Genomic DNA, 25,214 nt, shown 5'->3' on the forward strand with positions numbered 1-25,214 from the left:
AGAAAAAGCCCAGCTATAGCTACTGCATAGCCCAGGAAGAACCAGCCTTTAAGGACGGCGGCTTTCATTCAGCGCCATGTGACAAGTTTGACCAAGGGGCGACATGGCAACAATGACTGGGACTATGCGGCTGTGGACTGTCCCATGCAGTGACCAAGCGTGTGGTATGCACTGTGAGTGGTTGCGATGCCGAGGTGTGTGGGTGTGCCCCCCCCCCCCCTCCCGTAAGATCTAAGATCATGTGTGCTGTGCAGCTCTGGGTTGTGATGTACAGTGAGTGCGATGCCCAAGGAGACATACAATGGCCACTTCAGAGAGCAGTGACACTGCAGCCCTTATGTGACTTCTTCAGGGGGCGAACAGGCTGTTATGGCTGGCATTGCATGGATCTGGCCCACAAGAGACGGCCATCAGCTGACCTCTCTTATTCGGTTTGCGTCGACGAGAACGCTGTCTGTGTCCCACAAGAACGCTGGAACTCTCCCAAGTGCACTGCAAAGAGCGCACACCGGTGTGCCAGTGACACGGGTCTGCGTGACCGGCCTTTCAGGAGAAGCGCGTGCACGAATCGAGGAGAATAAAAAGCGCATCACATGTGGGCAGGGGCTCTCTTTCTCCAGCCTTCGTTGCGGCCGGTCGTGTCTCATGTAAAAGCACGTCTCAACGCCTAGTGTGCTTGACCTGTGTAAATATGTAAATAAATCGTTTGCTCTTTGTGTGAGCAAGAAGCCTCCCAACAGTTCTTCCTTTCCTGATGCCTAGCTGAACGCCGATGCTCCACTCCTTGGTCACATCAACTCGCAATGTACGGCTTCTTAAAAGTTTTGCGGCGTTGAAGTTGTGAGGCAATAAGCTCTTCCAGTGAATTTATTCCATGGTTACTTGAAAAAGTGTTTTAGGGCCCCTTTAATTGCTTACAGTTGTGTAATGATTCCAACAGAACTAAGCATGTTAACGGAACTAAAAGCGAAGTACTAACAAATAGATATTGTGTTTGTGAGTATGGTAGCTCTGAATATTTGTACACAAGTCAACTTCATTAGATGACGCTCAACTACAATTGATGTCAACCAACGTGACGACTGTATAAGAGGATTATATATGTAAAGTTTATGAAATTAACTAGCCAGCAGTTCAACCACAATTGACGTCACAGGAAAATTACGCCTGCATAGGTCTGTTCCCAAAGCAGCTTCGAGACCTGGCATAGCTTTGTGGGAGAATACTTGATTGCCATGCAGAAGGCTATGGTTCGATTCTTGCTTGAACCCCGATATTTATTCTTTGCATTCATCCAGGCAAGGCTGCCGATGTCGGTTTTTGTTAATGCTCTCGCATTTGAAATACCAATGTGTGCTCTCACTGTTCTCAGTAGACACACACTGTCAAACACCTGTGGGGCATACCCCCATAACTGTGGCACATACCCGCCCTTGGTATTTTGCTTACATTGTCACACCCTTTCTGCCAGACATGTGTGGCACATACCTGCCCTTGGTATATGGGTATGTGCCACACATGTCTGGCAGAAAAGGTGTGACAACGTACACAACAAGATTGTCATACTATTCATGTCATGACCAGCAAGTCATAGTCATCAAACCATCTTAGCCCCTCAGACTAATTTTAGTTTACCCCAAGTTAAGAGGGTGATCACGAGACCACCCTGACGTGGGTGGCTAGACAGACAGACAGACAGACCCAGAGATAGACAGGTAGGTGATGGATAGACAAAACCTCCTCCTGTACGCAAAGAAATGCTCCATATCTAAATGAATTCGCTAGGTTTCTGGCTGCATGGACAATAAGAAGAATATCATGTTTTTGAAAGCGGCCTACGTCTAGAGCATCTGTTTTATTGTGTACTCTGGCCTTGATTGCAAGAGATACCATTGCCATAATGCTCTGTGGCATGTCAGGCACAGACACTGGTACGCTGCTTGCATGTGGGACAACGCTATGAAAAACACTCTCCTTTATTGCTTAAGACAGGGCTCATATCCCTTAATGCCAAATGATAGCCAATTTAAAAAGTGGATAATGATTGTAGATGGAAAGCATCTAGAAACACAACAAATGCAGAAAAAAAAAGGTGCCAGGAGCTGCTTTAATTGTCTCTGTTAACTGTGTCGATAGCTGGCTTTTACCTTTAATTAATCCTTATAATGCGGGGGTTGGTCCAATGTTCTTGAACATATTTCTTGCTGTGCCACTTAGCCCTTTCAGACCCCACCTATGAAGAACTGTCTCTAAGTGCATCAAATTAACACAGCATGATTTCAAGGTGCTTTCATATTCTATTGTAACAAAATTATTTTCGGCAGCAGGACTGGCTTCAACATGCGTGCATGTATTAAATGTTTTCAGGGACATCGATAGAGGTTTTAGGACTAAGGTTTCTCAACATAAACCCTATGTTGTATTATGTGATATTATCAAAGAATTCCTAAATCGTGTTTGCTCAGTGTATCAACGAACAAGCATCATACGCATTCTTAATTGTGCATCTAGCAACTGGAAGCTAGAACAGAGCAAGAGCTCTACTAACAATTAGAACAGTGAGATTAGATCTTTTCACAATGAGTTCTGCCATTGGTCACTTCATGAGGCTGCAAAAGGTTTTTAATAACTGAAATAGAACCACTGCAAAAGACCAGAAAAAAAATCAGTTTCACTGAAGGGTGAATCGAACTGATTCACCCTTCTGTGAAACAAGGGTGATCAAATGAAATAGCAGCAAATTATATTGTTATATGAAGTAAAGATAGCAGGTAACTCATTGGATACAATTTTGCGTAACTCTACAAAAGACAGGTTTAAAAAAATATGGCCGCTCCAGAACGAGCTGCGGTTTTCTCACAGTCTGTGCTGTGATGCTTGTGAAGATAGTGCTTCATGATATAAGTTGAAAGTTGCTGCATAAGTGGCCCCTCCCCCACCTTCCCCGCATCCATTCATGCTTCTTCAAGATGGTCAGCTCGTTTGCTCTGCATGAGTAGCAATGAACGGCAAGCTTCACACAAGGGCTATGTCATTTGCGAAGGAGATGAAACGGTAGTTTTATTTTTGTTTGAGCAGCAATTAAGGACAAGCTTCGCACACAGGCGATGTCATCGCATGCACTCTCCGTGCGACGGAGATGAAACTCATCATTTCTTCTTTGTTTGAGCAGCAATGAACGGAAAGCTTCGCACACGAGGAGAACGCTATGGCATGCACCCTCCATGCCACGGAGATGAGTCGCTTTGTTTAATTTCTCTTTGAGTAGCAATAAATGGCAAGCTTCACTCATAGGGCGATGTGATTGCATGCACCCTCAGTGCACGGATATGAGTCGGCTTGTTTCAGCTCTGCTTGGGTAGCAATGAATGACAAGCTTCGCACACGGGTGATATCACCGCATGCGCTCTCCATGCGAGGGAAATGAAATGGCTCATTTCATTTCTGTTTGAGCAGCAATGAACGGCAAGCTTCCCACACGGGGCAATGTGATCTCATGCGCCCTCCGCGCGAGGGATTTGAGTCGGCTCGTTTTATCACTGCGGCAACTGTGTTCGTCATCCCCACTGGAGTGCTTTTACCTGCCGGTGAATATATTTAAGTTAACCTCAACTTATCATTAGATGATACCCGGTTGAAAAAAATGAACTGAAATCTTTATAATAATGTAAATTTTACGATAAACGACAGCACACACCAGGTTAAAACAAAAACACGAAAAGGGCAACACAAGCATTGAGCTTGAACTGATTTTCATTGATGACCACAAATGTGTTCATCAATAAAAATTAGTGCACAAAGATGCTTAAATAAAAATCATGCATATAAAGGCACTTAAACGCATCTTTGTGTGCATGTGTACATCACATTAGCTAGATACAAAGACAACCTCAAGAGCAACGAAATCCAGAAGCTGCAATTATTTCACAATGCACGGGCGGAAGAAGGAATCCGAAACTAACACCAAAAAGGCAAACCAAACCACATCACATGTTAAAACCAGAAAACCTACTTTCTTTTAATGATGAAGTGACTGATCGGCAGCTATTGTAGTCTCCCTTCCTTTCAAAAAGTTCTGCTGCTTGTACTTTCACATGTGATTCTTAATTTTTCCTAACACACTTTGTCAATATGCTGTACACATGTCTAAAGATGCTTTTAGGCTAATGTGGTTGTCAATAACAATCAGCTCAAATTCAGCACTTCTGTCGTATTTTTCATGCTTTTGTGTTTGTGTCTTAACATGGTGCACACTGCTGTTTATCAGAAATATGACCAAGCAGCTACCCCACATGTATAGTTTAAGCAATAACATAATAATCAGCTCTGCTGTAGTCTGTAGTGCTTACGGAGCTTTGTTCTTTCTTTCAAGAAGCTGTTTCTGATCCGTTCTTCGGAACAACATAAAGTCGTCCTTCTCATCCTGCTTTCTTCTCCACAACCGAGCATAAGACTGAACACTGCACGAGTGGCAGGGATTTTGGAGATAAATGCAATAAGCCGGGAATATTTGTTCTATGTTTACGGTGCACGACAAAACGATGTCTAGTCCATGATTGCTGACATCCAGTTTCAGGCCTGGAAACAAACACATCCCATTGAGGCACAGCACTATTTACCATATTTACTCGTGTAATGAACCCACCCCCAAACTTGGCCTTGAATAAAAAAAAAACTTTTTTTGTGAAGAATCTGTTCATCTTATTTCAGTATGATAGGCAGTGCCATTGACGATCAAAACAACGTTACATCAAGCCATTATATCAAAAAATAACAACACAATGAAAGTCAAAACATAGTTTTGCAACCATGCTAAACAGTTCTGAGTAGCGCGAGCACGGACGACGTCAATCAAAATTTGAAACTCGCACCTTTTACGGCAAAGAATCATCTGTTGAATGCAGGAAAAATTTTTTGTTGATGGCGCCACTCAAGCAAAGTGGCACAAAAACAAAGCGTGCGACCTTCAAACTGGCGCACGTGACGTAGAAACACGTCACGCGCTTGTTATCTTGAAGGCCATGCAAAGCGCTACGCTCCCACTGCGCTGACAGCGCGTCACGCACCCGCAGCGTTTGTGCGCCGCCATCTGATGCTGCGTTTTATTGCGATAGCAATTACATGGACACTCTCGGCTGGGTTTTGCCGTCGACGTCACTCACCATATATGTATACTTATCTATATCTATGGGAACTCGAGAAACAAAAAAGTTGCCGGCGCTTGGCGCTTAGCTCATCCTGATGCGCCGATGCGCGCTTATTTCCCACGCATACTTTGCCCCATAGATTGGGGGTGGGTGGATGCTTGTGAGCGCGTGCTTATTTCATTTCATTTTCATTTCCTTAAAGACCCGCGAGGGGGTATCACATAAGGGGTGGGTAATTATAAAGACAAAACATAGTAGAAGCCGAAGATTTAACATAGAAGGTGCTTATTGATATTTTCTATGAAGGACGATGGGCAGGGAATGGTTGCAATTTCACTGGGAAGGCCGTTCCAGTCTGGTGCGGTACGTGGAAAAAACGAGGCCGAAAAAGTAGAAGTCCGGGAACGTGGCCGAGCAACTTGAAGCAAATGGCTCGTGGGGTGAGATATGCGTGTTGCGGGAACGATATAAGGTAAAGCATGCAAGGGACTATGAAAAATTTTGTGGAACAATGACAGGCTGGCAATACGACGGCGATGTTCTAGATCTGGTAAACTAGATTCTGCTTTCAATCCAGATACACTGACAGTGGAAGAGTATGAACAGTGAATAAATCTAGCGGTCCGGTTTTGAAGCGATTCGATGGCATGTGTAAGATATAATTGTCGAGGGTCCCAAATTGGCGATGAGTATTCTAGTTTAGGTCGAACGATGGATTTGTATGCTTGTAATTTTACGTGTTATGGAGCAAGGCGTAAATGGTGTTTAAGGAAACCGAGTGTTTTATTTGCAGATGAAATGATATTAGTGACGTGTATGTTCCATGAAAGATCGCTACAAAGAGTGGCGCCCAAATACTTGTATAATGGAACATTTTTTAGGGGAATGGCATTAACTGTGTACGGATACACAAACGGCAGGCAGCGATGAAATGAAACGACTTTACATTTACTTGGGTTAAGTTCCATGAGCCAGCGCTCGCACCATTCCTGGAGGCAGTTTAGGTTGGCTTGTAAGGATGACTGTTTTGAATGTGAGTAACAGTGTGATATATAACGCAGTCATCAGCAAACAGGCGGGTTTTACAGGTTAGGTTTGAAGGCAAGTCATTTATGTATATAAGAAATAAAAAGGGACCAAGAACCGAACCCCGGGGTACTCCGGACGTTACCGGAAGAGGATTAGAGGTACGGTTGTTAATATTAACAGACTGGGAGCGGTTTGTAGAGAATTCTCTGATTCAATTTAGTATGTTCGGGTGAAAATTTAACCGGGAAAGATTTAGTAACAGTCGAGAATGGGGTACTTTGTCGAACGCTTTGGAAAAATCGAAGAATACGGCATCGGTTTGTAAGTTACAGTCCAGGTTAGTATGCAAATCATGTACAAATAAGGCCAGTTGCGTTTCACAAGAGAAACCTCTGCGGAACCCATGTTGTGCTGGATGGAAAAAGGTGTTTGAATCAAGAAAGTCGATGATAAGCATGTAGATGGCGTGTTCCATGATATTACAGGGCACGCTGGTTAAAGATATGGGACGATAGTTTAATGGCGAGTTTTTGTTACCTGATTTGAAAATTGGAACGACCTTCCCGTTTTTTCAGTCATCTGGTAGACATTCTGTTAAAAGTGACTGTGAGAAGAGCAAGCATAGAAAAGATGCACAAATATATTTTGTATTTTTAAGGAATTCGGAGTTGATTTCGTCAATATGGAGGAAAGTTTTAATTTGTCGATTAAGCACATAATTCCATTAGCAGTGAACGATACCGGTGGCATAGCACATTCTATAATAGTGGGTGGTATTGTAAATGACACGTTACTTTCTTTGGTAAACACGGATGAGAAAGCGGTGTTGAAGATGTTAGCGCAGTGATCATCAGTGAATACGTGACCCGATTCACTGGTAAGAGTGATCGGGGCAGTATGCGGGGGGGGTTCAAAACCTGCCAATTTTTTTTTGGTTGTAATTCAGCATGCTTGGTAAGTCAACATTGAAAAAAAAAATTCTTTACATCTTGAACTGCGCATAAATAAGCTTTTGCAGCTGCGTAGTATTTCTGCCACTTTTGCAGGTCTTTTAGTCTTTTTGCTAATCTAAACAGGCATTTTTTCTTGTTTTCTAATCTTTTCAGAGTTTTAGAGAACCATGGCGTTTGGCAGTTTGCACGGAAGTGGGATTTCGAAATAAACCTGTCAGTCAATTCATTGACCTTGTCCTTAAACAGTGTCCAGTTTTCTTCGACGGACCGGGAAAAAAAAAGTAGTTTCTAAACTGGATAAAAATGTGTTGAGCGCCAAATTTATTGCTTCATAATTCCCCTTGTCGTACATCCGAATGGTTTTTTGGGTGTTTTGATGAATTAACGTTTAAATGCAAATTCCGAATGGATGACCGTATGGTCACTTATTTCGGGGAGATAAGTAATCGAGACCATAATCACTGGATGACTGGTTAGTATTAGGTCCAAAATATTTTCACACTCTTGTGTTACGCGTGTTGGTGCAATTACCATGTGTAAAAAATTTAAATTTAAACAAATGTCCAGGAAAGCTCCGGCTTCGCCTTGTGCCTGTGATGGCATGGTTTGGTAAATCCAGTTAATACCCGAAAAATTAAAACCACCGAACAAAACTCTGCGGGCGTTGGGATACTTTTTTGTAACTTTGTTTAAGACGTCGTTAAGGTTAGTACAAAAGTCAGGACAGCTATTCGAGGGCCTGTAGCAGATGACAAGTAATACTGACTAGGGCTTAGCAGAACAAAAAATCCAAATTATTTCAAGGTCAGATGACAGGTTAACTAACGAGCAGCATATTTTTTGGTTTATGGCAATAAGAACTCCTCCTACCTTCTTATCTTTTCGATCCTTCCGAAATAGTTGAAAATTAGGCAAATCGGCCGAGACCTCTAGATCAGAGATGCTGTCATTTAACCATGTTTCGGTTAATATAAGAAAGTCGCTGTTGGATGACAAAGCCAGATTCGAAATATGTTCGCACTTCTAAATGATACTTATAATGTTAGTAAAGATCACGGAAAACGAAAAAGCTGATTTGGGGACAATTTGGGGAGAGGTTGGCTTTGGTCAAGGACTAAAGCCAACCTATTTTAATTCTTTTAAGCTATTTTTAAGCTATTTTAATTCTTTCACAGAGTGCGATGTCTCGTCAAAGACGTAGTGTTTAGTTCCGAGAAAGGGTTTTGAAGGGCACAGTGAAAGCTATTGACTTAGTTCTTGCAAAAGCAATTAGATGTTTGCGGGCATGACGTACGGCAGGGGAGAAGTCCTCGCCCACGCTGAAGCCTGTATCCTTGAATTTGTGGCCGTTGGAACGGATAAATTCTTTTGTCTTGAATGATTGACACTTTACAATTATGGGTCGAATGTGGTTTTCTGAGAAGCGCCCGAGGCAGTGCGCACGCTCAATTTCTGAAGGAGGAATTGTTAGTTGAAGTGTGTCACAGCAGTGACGGACGATTATGTCTTCTGAGTCCGAATACGTTTCAGTTTTAGTAGTATCCGGAATGCCATAAAAAATATAAGATTGTTTCGTCTCGAACGGTTCTCACTGTCGTCTACATGGGATTCGAGATTACAGACCTTGTCAGTCATTGCGTTTGTGAGTGTCTTTAGGTCAACCAGCTCTGTGTGCATGAATGAAAGGGCAGTGCAATGTTTTTCAAGGTCACTGATGCGTTTGCACAAATCTGTTATCGTTACGTCCGTCGTTTTTAGTAGGTTTTTAATTTCCTGCATGTGGGAAATAAGCTTATTCTGTCCAGCGAATAGCTTTTGCAATTCAGTAAGCAACTCTTCACCAGTGGGAGGCTCATGGTTAGTTTCGACATACCCCGCCAAAAGCAAAAAAGAGCGTATGACCTGAGTACACTCAACAATACAGTATAACCTCGTTACAACAGACCTTCATAGTGAAGAGGATTTGGTCTGTTGTAAGAGGAGTCTGTACAATCCATGTACTGTTACAACAGACATTTACGTAAACACGTAATGAGTCTGTTATAACGTAATGAGTCTGTTTAACAGTTTTATGCAAGTGGTCACTATTGTCCGTTACGAGTCTAACTAAGATTTTTTTATCTTTTATCTTTATGTTATTTTGACAACATTGCAATCATTGCAAATTATGGCTCGCTAAATGTAACAGAAGTCGAAGTCAGCCCCGGCAGCCAGATCAATCCAAGCCAAGCGCGCCCTCCCTGAAATGGCCGCCGCTTGTGTTGACACCGCCGGCGTGCTTTTCCCATGCCACAACTATGCCTAGCGATGCCTGAAATCGGAAACAATTGAATCTCGGATGTTTGTGATAGAAAAGTCCGCTGTAAAGGAGGCCTGACCACCTTGCTGGCGTCACAATTTAGTCAATTATATCCGAATGTCCGTTGTACCCGAGTCCGTTGTAAACGAAGCTCAATCAATGGAAAAGATAGGGAGATCAGCATAACGCCGCGAATCGGTACGTAGTATCCGAATGTCCGTTGAACCCGAGTCCGTTGTAACGAGGTTATACTATAATCACAACGCAGCACCGTGGGCTCGGTAGCTGAACTAAAAAATAATTACTCAATTTCTTAGCAACAAAAGCACTTCTGTTACTGACCTTCTGTTACACTTCTGTTACTGAAGAACCGAGCGCCTTCGGCTTTGATCGCAGAGATTACGTTTAGTTGCCGGGCACACAAAGATCACTTTGCTCACTGGAGAGCTTGCGAAAAGAGCGTGCTTTTCAAACACAGAGAAAAAATAACCCGGACACTTGTTTGCACTCATCTGTACCTGTGATTACATTTAGTGCTTTGTTTTTGTTTACACAGTGCTTTACGTGTCGAGCGGTAAATATTGTTTGTTCGCTCTCCTCCTGTGTGTGTTGTTTTCGTGCGTCATGTGTGCGTGAACAGCGTGCTGCACATTTCAATCTGCTAGCCGTTCTCAGAGTTACATTCTAAGCTGTTGCTATCACATTCATTGCTTCACCCTTGCGGCAAAACTGACTTTTTTGTTGTAGGGTTTGTCGTTCTAAACTCAGTTGGGACACCTCCTGAGCAGGGCGCCTCTGGCCGGTGCACTAGCTGCACGGCTGGTTACAAATAGCATGCGCTGGAGCATTGGAACCGAGTGGCTAAACGACACTTCGGCATTGATCCGGGCGGTTTTGTTAGGAGCAGAAACAAAAGAGCTTTGGGCTACAAAAAAGATTTGTCGCGCATTTCACAGGCCCAAACAAGCAAAGTCGTCACCCGAGATTCTTGCTGTTGTAACTGCCGTGACTTTTTTCTTACGCATAATGAACCCTCCCCCTAAAGTGGCGTGAACTTTCCTGAAAAAAGTGGGTTCATTACGTGCGTAAATATGGTACTTGAAAATGCCATCGGTGACAAAAGCTCCGACAACAAATGTTACATAGCAGCCTCAACACAGAAGGCTCCTATATTCATCAATGGCTACAATGACACACGAGAAAAAACAGACGAGGACAGGCGCACGCTACGAACTGAAGTTGGTAGTGTATGCCTGTCCTTGTCTGTTTCTTCTTGTGTATTGTGTTTTGTTGCACTCTCACGATGGTTTTCATTGTCAATGGCGATCTACTCTAGACATTTTGAGCATAGATTAGGACATGGTTACGTGGTTGCTGAACACGTGAGGTTCCCTGTAACAGAAGCCAAATGAAGACACGTCAGAGAGAGCATTGTTCGCAGCTATTTCTATAGATACTATGCCAAGACCAAACTCGCTATTAGTGCCGTTGACCTATCCAGCTACCGGCTAGTCGATTCATATTTATGTTCAACAGTCATCGCGACAACTTCGTGGTCAGCACTGAAGGCAATCATGCGCATTATTTGTGAAGAGATGTTCGAAACATGCAAGAGTCACCTTCCACCAGCCATCGCTATACTCATGTATGAAATTATTTCACTATACTTATATATGACACCTGGCCATTGCAATAGAGTATGTTGTAATTCAGTACAGTACTTGTGGTACTTATTGTACTGTAGTTCTTGGTGCTGTTTCAGGATTTAACTGCATGAGGGTCGTGATGTGATCGACCGTCCCCACTTCGGTGAAGCTCCTCAAGGAGCCAAAATCTTGTTTTGGAGTGGCGTACCAATCTTTTGGAGAAGATAGCAAGCAAGCTGGACCAGTTGTTAAAAAATCAATGTATGCAAGAACACACGCATCACAGATTTGATTAACCGTAAAATAGAACCAAGATGCTACTCGTTATGTTTCTGTGAACAGCCCTGAGCTTCTCTTGTACTTTGACCGCCGTTCACCTAGTGTGTTACGGGAAGTCACTTTATAATTTTTAAATAGCTGTCCCTCATGCTTCAGTTACATTTATGGAAGCACAAGCTGCGTAAGTATTGTATGCATGCTATTTACTTTTCAGAGCAACTTTTCTGATGATTGCAAAAAAGTGTCCTGAAGGGCAAGTTGGAGCATGATAGTGTGCCTCCTTCGTTGCTACATCAGTACATGATATGCTGTGTTTGTACATGATACGCTGTGTCGTCTGTTTTAGTTCCGTTTTGCTCACTTTTCCCCTCACAGTTTTCTAATGATTTTCGTACTTTCAGTCAGAACACAGAGCTTCGCGGCTTAGTGAAATGCCCGATGTTGTGCTTTACGAAGAAAATAGTTAATTTCCTGTACCATGAATGCTTAATAGAGGTCGCAGGATCGAATCCCAGCTGTGGCAGCTGCATTTTCGATGGAGGCAGAAATGCTGTAGGCCCGTGTGCTCAGATTTGAGAGCATGTTCAAGAACCACAGGTGGTCGAAATTTCCGGAGCCCTCCACTACGGCGTCTCTCATAATCATATGGTGGTTTTGGGACGTTAAACCCCAGATATCAATCAATCGGATGCTTAATAGAGTACAAGGTTTACCAATTGGTCTGTTAGGCCCAAAGACTTACTTGTGGTCTATCAAGTTCACGTTAATTGTATCCTTAGAAAGTAACTTCGATAAATTCTAAAACACGAGATCTTGCAGTGGTAAAGAAACAGAACCAAGATCTCGCAATCCTTGGACATGGTGCTTCATAAGAAAATCCTACATTCATCTGCAGCACTAGAAATTCTTGATTTGGCCTCCTTATTGTCAGGCGAGACAACTTAAAAGTTAAGCACGAAGCAGCAATAAATGTAGAAGTATACTACAAAAAATCATATATTTCTTTGTAAAACAAAATAACCATAACGAAGTAGTTTATTTGTATACGTAATGCTCATTGTGGTTGATGAAACGCCAATAGTTTAGGGTATAGCTTGTCCATAGCCATTAGGAGCTATTTTACACAACTGAGTGAAATCTGGCCTTGTAGTCTAGTAGTAACAAAAAACTTAACACATTGTGGGCCTGTCTGAAGTGTTGGACAGGGTTATTGTGTTCGGCAACTACCTGAAGTGAACAGCATTGACCAGTTGAACGTAATCTGGTTTGCAAGCGCATCGTTTTCTCTTTAATCACATCCCTTCCCAGGATAAGCAACGAGCCTAAGCCACTCTTGCTGCCCAGTGCAAAAAAGGCAAACTTAACGCACCCATTTTGTCGGTTCTCGAACCAGAAACGGTCGGCATCCCGGAGACGTTCAAACTGCTCTCGTATGATTTTTCGAAAGAGCGGACCCGGGCGGCCTTCGTCAGACTCCAGCATGCCACCCACGAAAAGATCCACGTTGTCCACTTGGTCATGGTACAATTTTCGCATCTTGTCAAAAAGCTGCAAGAAAGCCGTTGGGAACACAGATTTACAGGGTTCGTTAATGACTAACACTTTTAAAAAAAAATATTTTGATAAGCAACTACACGAACTAAGCTTTTCTTTGCAGCCATTGTTATGCACCACAAAGAAATTTAGCAGAAGCCTAAACATGTTTTAAATGCGAAGCATCGCTTAGCGAACTTCAGCGACCTTGAGCGTGTCTGTCTGTCTGTCTGTTGTTCTGTCTGTCCGTCTGTCTGTCTGTCTGTCTGTCTAGCCGCTTACATTTGGGCACTCTCGTGGTCACCCCCTTAATGTGACGTGAACCAAAATTAGCATGGGAGGGTAAGATGATTTGACGAATATGACGCGCTGGTCAAGACATGAATAATATTACAATGCCGTCGCGCACGTCATCAAACACTTCCCGCCAGACAGTGGCACATACTCAGGAGCAGATATGTGCCGCTGGTATGCGGGTATATGCCACAGGTAGTTGGCACTTAGTATCTACCCAGGAAGGACGAGAACACACATGGGCAATTTTAACGTGTAAGCATCAAGAAATACCCGACATCGGTAGCGTCGACCCACTGAATGCAAAGAATAAGTGCCAGGGTCCCAGCTGGAATTGAACCCAAGCATTCTGCGTGGCAATGAAGCATTTTACCACAGAGTCACGCCAGGTCTTGCAAATACTTTTCAAATAGATGCCAATCTTCGTGAAACGTCAATAGTACTTGCAGTGCTGCCTATTCAATTTTATAAACATTACATATGTACTCCCTCGATACAGCTGTCACATTGGGTTTGTGATTAGTTGCCATGCGCTGAAGTTGATTTATGTAGCAGAGTCCAGGGCCAGCATCATCGCGAGCATCAGTGCTTCATATCAGCTTCTGGTGTTTCTAATACACATGTTCCGTTGGGCAAGTGCAAACAACTGGTTATGTAAACATATGTCTGTGCGTGTAACATTTGTACATATATTTAGCATCATTTCATGACAAGTCACCCAACAAAAATATTGCAACACAGTCGCCTTCACTCTGCATGCTTCGCAAAACGTTGATTCTCAGGTGCGTGGGATCTGCCGAATTTTTTTTACACAACATTTAAGAATGGGTTGCCTGAGAATACACTTGCAAGCGGAAGTTGTTTTATGATTCCTACATCAATGCCCAGCAACAAGTAGCCACGAATTACCTTGTAAGTGCACCTGCGCACAGTAAGTGCACCTGCGCATCACAGTAATTTCAATGCAGCAGTCTACATTTTCACCTTCTTGTGGCTACGTAAAGGCACCAGCAGGGGCATCACACCTGAGTCAATCACCCACTGTATCTGCTCATTGCCGCCATCCGTTAAGTAGGAAATAGACCACACTGTGTCCACCAGAATGTTGTTGTTCGTGTGGTGAATGAGGAGACATAAGGAAGGCAGGATTTCTCTGATGGTTTCCAGCATTGGTGGAGGGTCTTTATTTCGACAAAGGTTAACAATGACCCAGGTAACATCACGCAAGAATGTTAGTGGCATGGAAGGCTTGATGAATGACAGTAGTGGCTGCACCACACCAAGTTTAATAACGTAGTCTCAAAGCTGCGGCTCGTCTCCAATTATGTTACTCAATGCCCAAACAGCTTGTTCGCAGACATTTTGGTGTGGTGACCTCAACAAGTCAAAGAAAAATGGTACTGCATCTGCGTTCACAACTGCTTGCGTTTGTTGTGATGTTCCTGATGCAATGTTTGTCAGTGCCCAAGCTGCTTCGAATTGTAAGGAAGGGTTGTCATGCCATCGCAAAGCTTGAACTAATATAGGAAAGATTCTAGAGTTGATAAGATCGTCCATGGCGGATCACGATCACTCGAGAGTAGCCTTTTGGCTGACTGGACTGCACTGAGTTGGACATTGGGATCCCCACTGCTTGCATTTGCCACAATAACCTGGAGATCTGGGTGGCCCCTGTCAATCTCTTCATAATCCGTGGAGTCGACCTGGGGCACACTGCGTCTCTTGAGCAGTGACTCATCCCTCTTGTTCTTCCTCAACTCGACTGTCACCTCATTTCAACGCCTTCGCACCTCTGCTTGAAGTCGCATAGTAAGAACCTCGTTTTAGAGGACATCATTTCACTGATTCACGCTATCATCAGTTAAGGCCTTTCACGTCAACCCGAGCAAGCTCTCCATGTAAATGATCGTTCTTCATGATCTTGTGCATATCAGGCCATCGTCGTGAAGGGCGAGTCAGGACGGAGCGAAAGTAGACGTGAGGGCTACCGTCTCGCGAACCTCCAAATAGTGCCTGCACTCAAGTCACTCCATGGGTGCTCCTAGTAGTTTTAGTTGCAACCGGAGTCGTGCTCACAGGTCACAGCGGTGATCTCGCACATCACCTTTAGCAACGGCAACTTCACAAAAATCCTTGAGGCTACGATGGCGGTCGAAATTAGTGAAGTCCGCTCCGTCTCACCTCCGAAAGTCCTTCTTCCCGGGTTTCGGCACCAAAATGTTGAGAAGCCGCCGTGCCCATGGGGAAGCCCACCCATCCACCTCTTCTTTATTCCGAACACTGCTTTGATCTTAATGATGATATCACCACTCCTTGTCTTCTACGTAATTTTCAACATGCATCATAGAACTCGAGAAAGTGAGTTTTTCCTTGCTTTATTGTTGTTCTTTCATATGGCATGCAGCTTCACTTCTACGTTCTATTTTAAGCATCTCAGCGATTCTTGGAAGAAAGGCATTGTCACACGCGTTTATTGCTTTATTTCTGTTTGTGATTCACTCTGAAAGAAACTTTAGAAACCCTCGATGCAGGCCATGCAGCAATGATCAGCAACATTCGCGACTGCTTGAGATCATCCTGTTAAGATTATGCGCAAGACGCGAATAGCCAAGCTTAATTGAGAGCTTACACAGCACAGCAATAAGTTTTGAAAGTTGAATGGCTGATGAGTATTACCGACAGCCGACGCGGTGATCACCACTATCACTTTCCAGGGCGTATTGCTTGTACTTTGCTTTTCCGCACAACTTCACATGCTTACAAAGTTTAGTCTTGATTGCTGCCTCTTCTGACCACGCAACAAACGTGACTCCCGCACTCGTAGCCAAAACATGTAGTCTGTACCATATAGGTGGCAAATTATCTCATGCAGTAACTGAGACGTAGCTTAACTTCGTTGCTAAATAAATTAGATTAGGAATGGTTTACCCTAAATACTTTCACATGCCAACAAATTAGAAAATACTTTTGCAAATCTGCATGTACGCATAAACCAAACTGTTCTCTCAGTTTTGCATTTTTGTGATATTTTCTTGGCGCTAAGTGTTGAACATCGAAAAAAAAAACACCAACCAACCCATGCAATTCAAAGGAATAACCTAATTTTACTTTAACATGAAAAATCTTGACATTCGGGGCCCAACTCTGACCCTTTTTTAGGGGTAACTGAAGAGCACCAGGCAGCCACAGAGTTTATAACGCCTCCACAAATCAGGGGCTGCCGTTTGTTTTCACCAACATGACATAGTCCGTTGTAACACAATCGGGAACGCAGCTGCTGACTGGTTCACGTTTCAAGGTGTTGCCTGAATATACCAAGACTCCTCAAAAAGCCGCATGTGGAAATAGACCTCGAAGTCAATGGCACGAAAGTTGTTCAAGGCGATGCGATAATCGCTGACCTCGCTATGCTCGGTCAGTGCACTTTTTTGTCGGTCCAACTTGTTAGAAAATTGCTAGTATTTCCCACATATGAGGCCCCACAATCATCACACGAAATAGTGGTGTATTCGCGTATTTCAGCTACAGTGGTGCTGCCACACGACAACCGGCGAAAGCCGTGACGTGGTACCAGAACGAAAACTTGCCTGGCGACAACATGAGAACTGTGCTATGTTGTCGTCGTGTCCTACAAGCTCTTGCACAACTGGGAACAGTACGATACATTTTGTTGGTGCAAGGCTGTGGAACCTTCCAAATTCAATAATGCATGAATAATAGAACAGAAATCGCGTGTGCTGCAAGCTGCGATGCGCAAACTTCACCGTAAAAGGCATGCGTTCTTGGTTTTCTTTTCGGCTGGTGACGCAAAAAGCAACAAATCAGACTTGTCAATATTGTGGTTACAATCGTGCATTTGGAATTGGCTGACTTCTGGGATGGAACAAAATTGCTTGAATTTTATTTACTAATACCACCACATGACAAGACCCGCTATAGCAAGAACCTGTGAATTCATTTTCACAACTTGTGGTTGAAAATGGCCTCTGAGCTTTCGTTTTAAAAAAGGTTTCAAGTCGAGTGCAGGAACTGGTATCGATGTATTAGAAGCGGTTTTGTTGGCAGATCTAGCTAGCTGGTCCACCAGAACGTTGCCTTGAATTTCGCAGTGTCCTGGCACCCAGCAGACTACAACATGCTGCTTAGATGAGAAGACTGTGCATAAGAACGAATAGAGCGAGACAAGGACAGGGTTCTTGTGTTTTTAGGAGTTTTCAGAGCTTTTACTACGCTGAGGGAATCTTTATATATTATTGCCTTCTGTAGTTTTATTTGTTTAATGTGTTTGACGGCCGCGAGTATTGCATAAGCTTCGCCGGCGAAAATGCTTGAGTCAGAGTGCAGAACGCCGGCTTCTGAAAAGGATGGACCGACGGCTGCATACGAGACAGAAGTGTCAGACTTGGAAGCATCCGCGAACAACTCTGGACATGTGTATTTATGTTGTAGTTCTAGGAAGTATGTCTGAATGTGTGCGATTGGTGCATGCTTCGTAACCTCCAAGAAAGACACGTCGGAATCTATTGCCTGCCATTGCCATGGTGGCAGGTACACTGCGGGAGCCATCAAACGGTGTTCAAGTGGCACACCGGTTTCCTTCGCTAGGCCCCTCACATGGAGTGAGTAGGGCTGTCTCATAGAAGGCTGTTTTTCAAACACAGCAAGGCTTGACATGTCATTATAGTTGTGGAATGTGATGGGTGATTCTTGTCTGCATTTACATTATGATAACATTTTAAAAACATGTAACATCTCTCTAGGTGGAGCGACCATTTGTTTGATTCCACGTAGAGGCTTTCGACGAGGTTAGTGCGAAAAGCGCCCATGGAGAGACGGAAGCCTAGATGATGAACAGGGTCAAGAATTTCAAGGGCAGTAGGTGTTGCAGACTGGTATGCTATTGCCCCATAGTCTAAGTGGGTACGTACAACGCTTTTATACAAAGTCATTAGACACTTCTTGTCACTTCCTCACGTAGTGGTGACAACACTTTCAGAACGTTCACGGCTTTTATGCACTTGTTTTTTAAATACTTAATGTGTGGTATGAAGGTTAGCTTGGTGTCTAAGATGAGACCTAAGAATTTGTGTTCGGTGTTAACAGAAAGGCATTGCCCATGCGGTTGAATATCAGGTTCGGAATTAAGGCCTCTCTTCCTGGAAAACAAGACACACGTGCTTTTCTGTGCATTCAACCGGAACCCGTTTTCTTCAGCCCGATTGGAGACTTTGTTCAAACAAAGCTGAACCTGGCACTTACACAGGGCCAGACTGCAAGATCTAAAACCAAGCTGGGCGTCATCGACATATGTACAATAAAACATATTGCGAGCGATAGACAAGCGCAAAGAATTCACTCTGATGAAAAAAGGTGTGCAACTAAGTACATCACCTAGCGGCACCTCTGTTTCTTGGACAAATGTTTGGGAAAGAATGCTGCCTACTCGAACTCTGAATGTCCGATTTGACAAGTTAATTTCGATTATGTTAAACATTCTTCCGCACACACCAAGATGGGACAGGTTTCTTAATATTTCAAAGCGCCATGTTGTAAGCCTTTTCGACATCAAGGAACACAGAAAGAAAGTATTGCTTATGAACGAAAGCGTTTCTGATCTGTGCCTCGATACGAACAAGGTGGTCAGTGGCGGATCTACCTTCTCGAAACCCGCACTGAAATGGGTCGAGCAAATTGTTTGTTTCAAGGATATGTACAAGTCGGCAGTTTATCATTTTTTCGAAGACTTTGCACAAGCAGCTTGTAAGTGCAATAGGTCTATAGCTTGAAGCTAAAGAAGGGTCCTTGCCCTCTTTCAAAATGGGAATAATAATAGCCTCTTTCCAGGAGGTAGGGATAGTGCCAGACAACCAGATAGCATTGTATAAACAAAGTAAGGTTTTTCGTGTTTCGGCTGGTAGGTTTTTTAACATTTCGTACGTCACACAGTCAGAATCTGGAGCAGAGTCACTGCAGAGTTCAGTGATGTTTGGAGCTCAGGTAAGCTGAAAGCTTGGTTGTACGCCTTGTATTTTGTACATTTGTGTTTGAGTTTTTGCTTTTCTATTTTTGTTCTGTATTTTTGGAAAGCGTCAGTACACTGCAACGAGCTGGACACCCACTCGAAATGTGCACCGAAAAAGTTCGCCTGACCTTCCAAGGAGTCACCCTGTGTGTTTACGAGTGGGAGTGTGTGTACTTGTCTTCCTGCGACCCTACCAACGATGTTCCAAACTTTAGCCTCTTGTGTATATAAAAAACTTTTGCCAACTTTCTCTTCTGACTTGCCGACGCGTTCACCTGGCCTGAGACTTCATTTTCTTAAAGATTTGAAGGTTTTCCACTGTCGGTGAGTTCCGAAGCAACCTTCATGCTTTGTTTTGCTACTTGCGTGCATTTTGGCATTCAGATATCCACCACGGCACACGCCGTTTTCCAGGTTGTCCATTTGTTTGTGGGATACATTTTGTTGCAGCATCAATCAGAAACGCTGTGAAGTAGTTGACAGCAACATCAATGCTCAAAGGACATATATCATTCCAACCTAAACGAGCGATGGTATAAAACTGTTCCCAGTTGGCTCTGTTTGTGAGCCATTTGGGAACTCGTGGTGGACACTCAGTTGCTGTGATTGTGCTCAAAACTACGGGAAAGTGGTCACTTCCGTAGGGATTACTGATGACTTTCCACTAGAGTACAGGCACAAGGGACGAATATACTATGCTAGGTCTATGGAGGAGTAGGTATTATTAGCGAGATTATAATAGGCTGGTTCTTTTCGATTTAGGAGACAAGCGCCGACGTGAGAAGGACTACAGCTGCCTTGGGGCCAGGTGCCACGACCGCCGGCTTGGTGTGTGCGGGCCGAGAGAGTGGCGAGGGCTGGTGCGGCGGTGCCCCCTGACGCGCCCCATCAGCATATGTTGGGCCATAAAATGGCGAGACCCTTTTTCTTGCTTCCTTGAAAGTAATGTTTTCTTTTACCTTCATTGTTATTATCTTTTCTTTTTTTTAGTATGCGCTGTAGCGTGAACATGCGGCATGGTTTATTTCACAGTTTACACAGTGGGGCGGTTGTTTGCAATTTTCAGACACGTGGCCTAGGACTCCACATTGTGCACAAGTCTGGCGGCCACGTTAGATTTTAGAGCCATGGCCATACCTCTGGCATTGAAAGCAGCGATGTGGGTTTGTTATGTATTGTGGGAATCGAGATCGCCCCCCTACCAGGCGCCTCGTACCCAGCTGCCGCGCGCGTGCCGACCGCGTAGCTCGGGCGCGTATAATCATCGGCATTCCCTAAAATGGCTGCCAGGGCATCTCTTGGTCTGGGAGAGTCATGCCTCGGCTCCGTCCTGCGCTGGCATGTCCGGGCACGCTACACTGCACGGGCCTACGTCTCAACGCAGCGCCATTTCCCTTTGGGCGCGTGTGATATCCTCCTCACCTACGAGCTATGTTGCGCTCAACGATTCGCTCGTCGCGGCAGATGCTCTCACGCCTCCACGAGAGGTTGACGTGCTGCTCAGCAGGCGGCTTCTCGTTCGTGTGTACGACTTCGGCCCTTATGCGGGAGTCGTAGCACCCTAGGCAAGCGTACTTGCTCGGTCTTGTGGAGTTCCCTCCTGTACGGCCTGCAAGCCCGTGAGTGCCGCACTGTGCTGCATCTTGGGTTAATAAACCCGTTGTCGTGATTCTGCCTCATGCATGGTTTCTGCATCGTGCCAGAGAAAACGACGAACCCGGCCGCAACGTCTTCGCACGCAGCGACAGTGGAGAACGTCGCATCTCTACACGGTTGCGCATAGCAGGTAAGCCTAGTGCAAACCCTTCTTCACATAACTGGCACCCAACTTGGTTTCGGCATGGCTTCAGAGCAGACCCCTTCGAGGCGCTCGTTCCTGTTCGATCCTGAGGCGACAGACTTGATCTCGTTCGAGGCGGACGGCTGCAACAGCACGGGGTACGGCCCTCTCGGTGACCCTCTGCTTTTGTTCACCGGGAGAGATCCCTTTTCGGGGCCCCCAACGGTGATGCGAGTCGCTTGAACGAGGACCACAGTCCTAGCCAAGCCAGTAACGGGCTGTATCAGCTGTTCAAGACACACGCGCTTACGGGCCCGTCCCTGGCGCAGTCTCTGCTCGCTGGCCTTTCGTCGTCAGCAGCACCGTTGACAGCTCAAATCGCCGCACCCGGTCTACCGGGGGCACTCAGGTGTTGGCAGGAACGCGCTTACCGACTCGTCGTGGTCGCGAGCACAAAGGGTTGACGATGTCGTTCGCGAGCCTGCTCCCTTAATCGACAACGTCGCCGCGTTCACCGACGCTCGCTGGACAGACTCGCGTGGGCAATGCTTTCGATGGACGTGGGCCACCATTCACCGCTGTCAACCCGTTTGCCAGTCGCGTGAGGCCTCAAGCACCAGTCAGAGCTCAAACCCTACCCTCCTCCATGCCGTGTACTGGCCCTTTTTGGTCGGACGCGCATGTTGGGGAACTGGTGCGCGCACCTGTTACTGCCGCGCCCGCCTCGGAGCAATCACTGCTGCACGCAACTGCGGCGCAGCTCCTAAACGTTCTGTCGGAAGCGGTGCGTTCGCAGCCTTGCGCTTTAAAGGGAGACCCTGAGTCCCCTCAGCCAAGCGTTCCGAGTAGCTTAAGGATACCTCTGCCTGAGTACGTACAGCGGTTATTCGGACCGCATCACTGCCACAGAGTACCTCGAGGCGCTGCACCGCTATCAGCAGGCTACGCGGCTGAGCGACAGCCTTATGCTAGACTCTGTTTTGCCCGTGTCGCTGACAGCCGAAGCGGCAAAGTGGTACCGGCTCGTCAGCCACCAAGCTCGCTCGAAAGAGGTGCTTAGGGCGCTCTTCCGTAGCGAATTCATTCCTCCTGAATACGAGCACCACATGCGTCGCGAGTTAGAGCTTCACACACAGCATACCGACGAATCTCTTCTCGAGTACATTCGGGCTTTGCAGGAGCTCTACCCCCTTGCCAATCCTACGGCATCAGACGCCGAGAAGGTAAAGCGAGCCATACGCCAGGCTCATCCAACCTTCGCTGCTTACCTTCGGAGCGCCCGTTATAGTGACCTAAACAAGCTGGCATCCGATGCGAAGCGTATTCAGGGCGACATTTTGGCAGTGCGAGCCTATCGCTCGCCGTCACCGCCGTCCGCGTCTCTCGAGCCTTGTTGCGTGTGGGCTGGTCGTGACTCATCACACTGGGGTTCCTCGAACCATGAGGCAGCCTCTGCCACGAGAGACCGAGACACGCTCAATGTGTCGGACCGCGCTCTGGACCCGCACTTGTACACCCGGACGGCCACCGTTGCCCGGCAGCGTGAACAAGAACAGAAACCCCGTGTTCCAGTGCACGAGGGGATATCCGACCGCGGAGCCCCTACTGCGGCTGGCGAACGGACACCTCGTAGCTCTAAAGGATCGCCAAAATCTCCCCTGTTGAAGAAAAAGGCGTGGTCTGCTTTTGTTGCCGTGAGCGTAGTCACACCGCGCGTGAGTGCAACGTGCCCCAACCGACACAAGGGCCTGCTCGCTCGTCGGGAAACGGGTTGAGCCGACGGTGAGCTCCCCCTTGCCGGCGGCTGCAGCAGTAAGAGAGCACGGGAGTGTAACACAACCTCTGGCACCGATGGAGTGTCGCGCTGGACATGACATTCCAGCCACGCCGGCGCCGTTTATCGCCCTTACGATCGCTGGTCGAGAGTTTGCGCCGTTGCTGGATAGCGGGGCTTCGATCTCGCAGTTCAGCGAAGAGGTTAGGGCTCATTTGCGCGACCGCTCTGTCCGCATTCGAGTTTCCGACACTGCCTTCTACCTCGCCAGCGGTACCGCCACCTCGTGCGGCGCTGCGCGGTTGGTTGTGCGTTGGGAGAATCACGCACGCCGACAGCACTTTGTGCATTTCCCTGGTCTTTCCGTGCCTGTGATTCTCAATCGCGACTTTCTCGCGCGCACAGGTATCGTGATTGAAGTCGCAAGCGGAGGCTACAGGGACGGCCCTTCCGGCGCCCTATGGCCTTTCGCTGCACCTCTCGTGGTCTCCGCTACCAGTAAGTGGCCGGATGCCACGATGAAGAAGGAGGGAAGGAGAACAAGCGTTGACCCCGCGGCCCGCGTCTCCCCTTCTGATGCCAAGACTGGTCCTTTGGCCGCCGCGCCGGAAAACGGTCCGTGCGTACAGCTTTCCCTCGAGCATAATGCTGCTGCGGTGAACAAGGTCTCGGCTATGCCGGTGACCTCCACGCTGAGCAGCAACTCTAATAACTCGCTGCCGCCTTTGCCGGACAGCTTGTCGAAACGCGAGAAAGCACGCCTGTCGTCGCTGTTGACACGCTTCAGCGACACGTTCACAGAACGCTTGTGTTGCACTTCTCTCGTGAGGCACCGGACTGACACAGGCGACGCACAACCGTGGAAATGCAATCCTCGCCCCGTTAGCGCGGCAAAGAGGAAAGCAATTGACCAGGCGCTGGATGAGTTGATTGATACCGCAGTTGTCAAATGCTCAAACAGTCCTTGGGGTTCACCAGTGGTAATAGTCCCCAAAGGAGACAACTCTCACCGGTTCTGTGTGGACTACCGCTGGCTGAAGGAGGTCACAAGGAAGGATGCTTATCCTATGCCTAATGTTGACTCAATCGTGGCTGCTCTAGGCGGTGCTTGCTACTTCAGCACCTTGGATACTAGCCGCGGTTACCTACAGGTTCAGATGGAGCAAGCTGACGCAAAGAAAACTGCGTTCACCTCTCAGAGAGATTAGTAGGAGTTTACCCGCATGCCGTTTGGCTGTTCTGGAGCTGCAGCTACATTTCAGAGATTGATAGACCGCGTTCTAGGGGACGCGAAGTGACAACACGCCATAGCGTACCTCGAGGACATCATCATTTTCTCTCGAACGTTCTAGGAACACCTTCACCACTTGGAGAATGTCCTCGGGAGGTTGCGTGCCGCCGGGTTGACTTTGAACCCGAAGAAAGCTCAAATAGTTGACTCGCATCTCACTTTTAGGCTTTACCATTCAGAGCGATCGTGTTCTGCCATGCGAGGAGAAGGTATGTGCGATTGTAGAGTACCCGATACCGGCAAACATTCAAGGCTTGAGGCGCTTTTTCGGCATGGTGAACTACTATCGACAGTTCATCCCAAGCTGTGCGTCCCTCCAAGCGCCCTTGACTGCACTCTTGAAGAAGTCGGCACTATGGAGCTGGGAGCCAAAACGAGAGTGAGCCTTCAAGGCGCTTTCGGAAGCTCTAGTGGCCACAGCCGAGTTAAAGCTGCCCGACCTGAACAGGGAGTTCGTTGTCCAAGCGGATGGAGCGACCTGGGTCTCGGCGCGGTACTGCTTCAGAAGCATGACGGCGTCCTCCGGCCAGTCGCTTTTGCGAGCCGGTCACTTAACGCCGCCGAGCGTAACTATAGCGTCACAGAAAGGGAATGTCTCGCTATAGTGTTTGCTCTCTGGAAGTTCGACTGCTATGTCGACGGCGTGCCATTCATGGTGGAGACGGACCACATGGCACTCACCTGGCTTAAGTGCTTGCGCGAGCCCTCGGGCCGCCTCGCGCGCTGGGCATTGCCCTTGCAGCGGTACAACTTTGTTGTGCGCTACCGAAAAGGGAGTTCGAACGTCGTGGATGACGCCTTGTCGCGTGCCCTCGTTTCAGCATCCGACACTTGTGTCCGCCACTCCCGAGAGCAATCGCATCAAGTCGAACCCGGGCCCTCTGGCTCCAAAAGGTCGAAAGGCGCAAACCCCGATGACAAAGTGACCTTCGAGTCGACAGCCTCGGGTGAGGACGCATACCTGGTAGACCCTGTCACGTCCACCGATATCGTCTTCAGCAGAGAGGAGCTGCTCAAGGCACAGCAAGACGATCCGTTTTGTCAACACATCGTTGACGAGCTCAACGAGCTGAGCTCCCAAGCGGAGCGTGGCAGTCAAGCCGCCGGGCCCGAACAGACAGCTGGTATTGCTGTCGGCGCCGAGTGCCGTACGCAGGCTGGTACTGC

At 46.5% G+C, this 25,214-nt stretch overlaps 1 protein-coding gene and 1 pseudogene across 9 annotated transcripts in view; both read right to left on the minus strand.

The window, feature by feature from the left end:
* The window catches only part of Duox (dual oxidase), a 545,810-nt gene that overhangs the window by 202,051 nt on the left and 318,545 nt on the right, over window positions 1-25,214 (minus strand). For all 9 annotated transcript variants that reach the window (XM_075889290.1, XM_037429312.2, XM_037429311.2 and 6 more), the window contains one exon: window positions 12,723-12,901. In XM_075889290.1, the coding sequence (XP_075745405.1) occupies window positions 12,723-12,901 (179 nt within the window). The remainder of the gene's footprint in view (window positions 1-12,722; window positions 12,902-25,214) is intronic.
* LOC142803781 (importin subunit alpha-4 pseudogene) lies at window positions 13,206-21,194 on the minus strand (annotated as a pseudogene).

This window comes from Rhipicephalus microplus, chromosome 1 (assembly GCF_043290135.1).
Source record: "Rhipicephalus microplus isolate Deutch F79 chromosome 1, USDA_Rmic, whole genome shotgun sequence".
Taxonomy (NCBI): domain Eukaryota; kingdom Metazoa; phylum Arthropoda; class Arachnida; order Ixodida; family Ixodidae; genus Rhipicephalus; species Rhipicephalus microplus.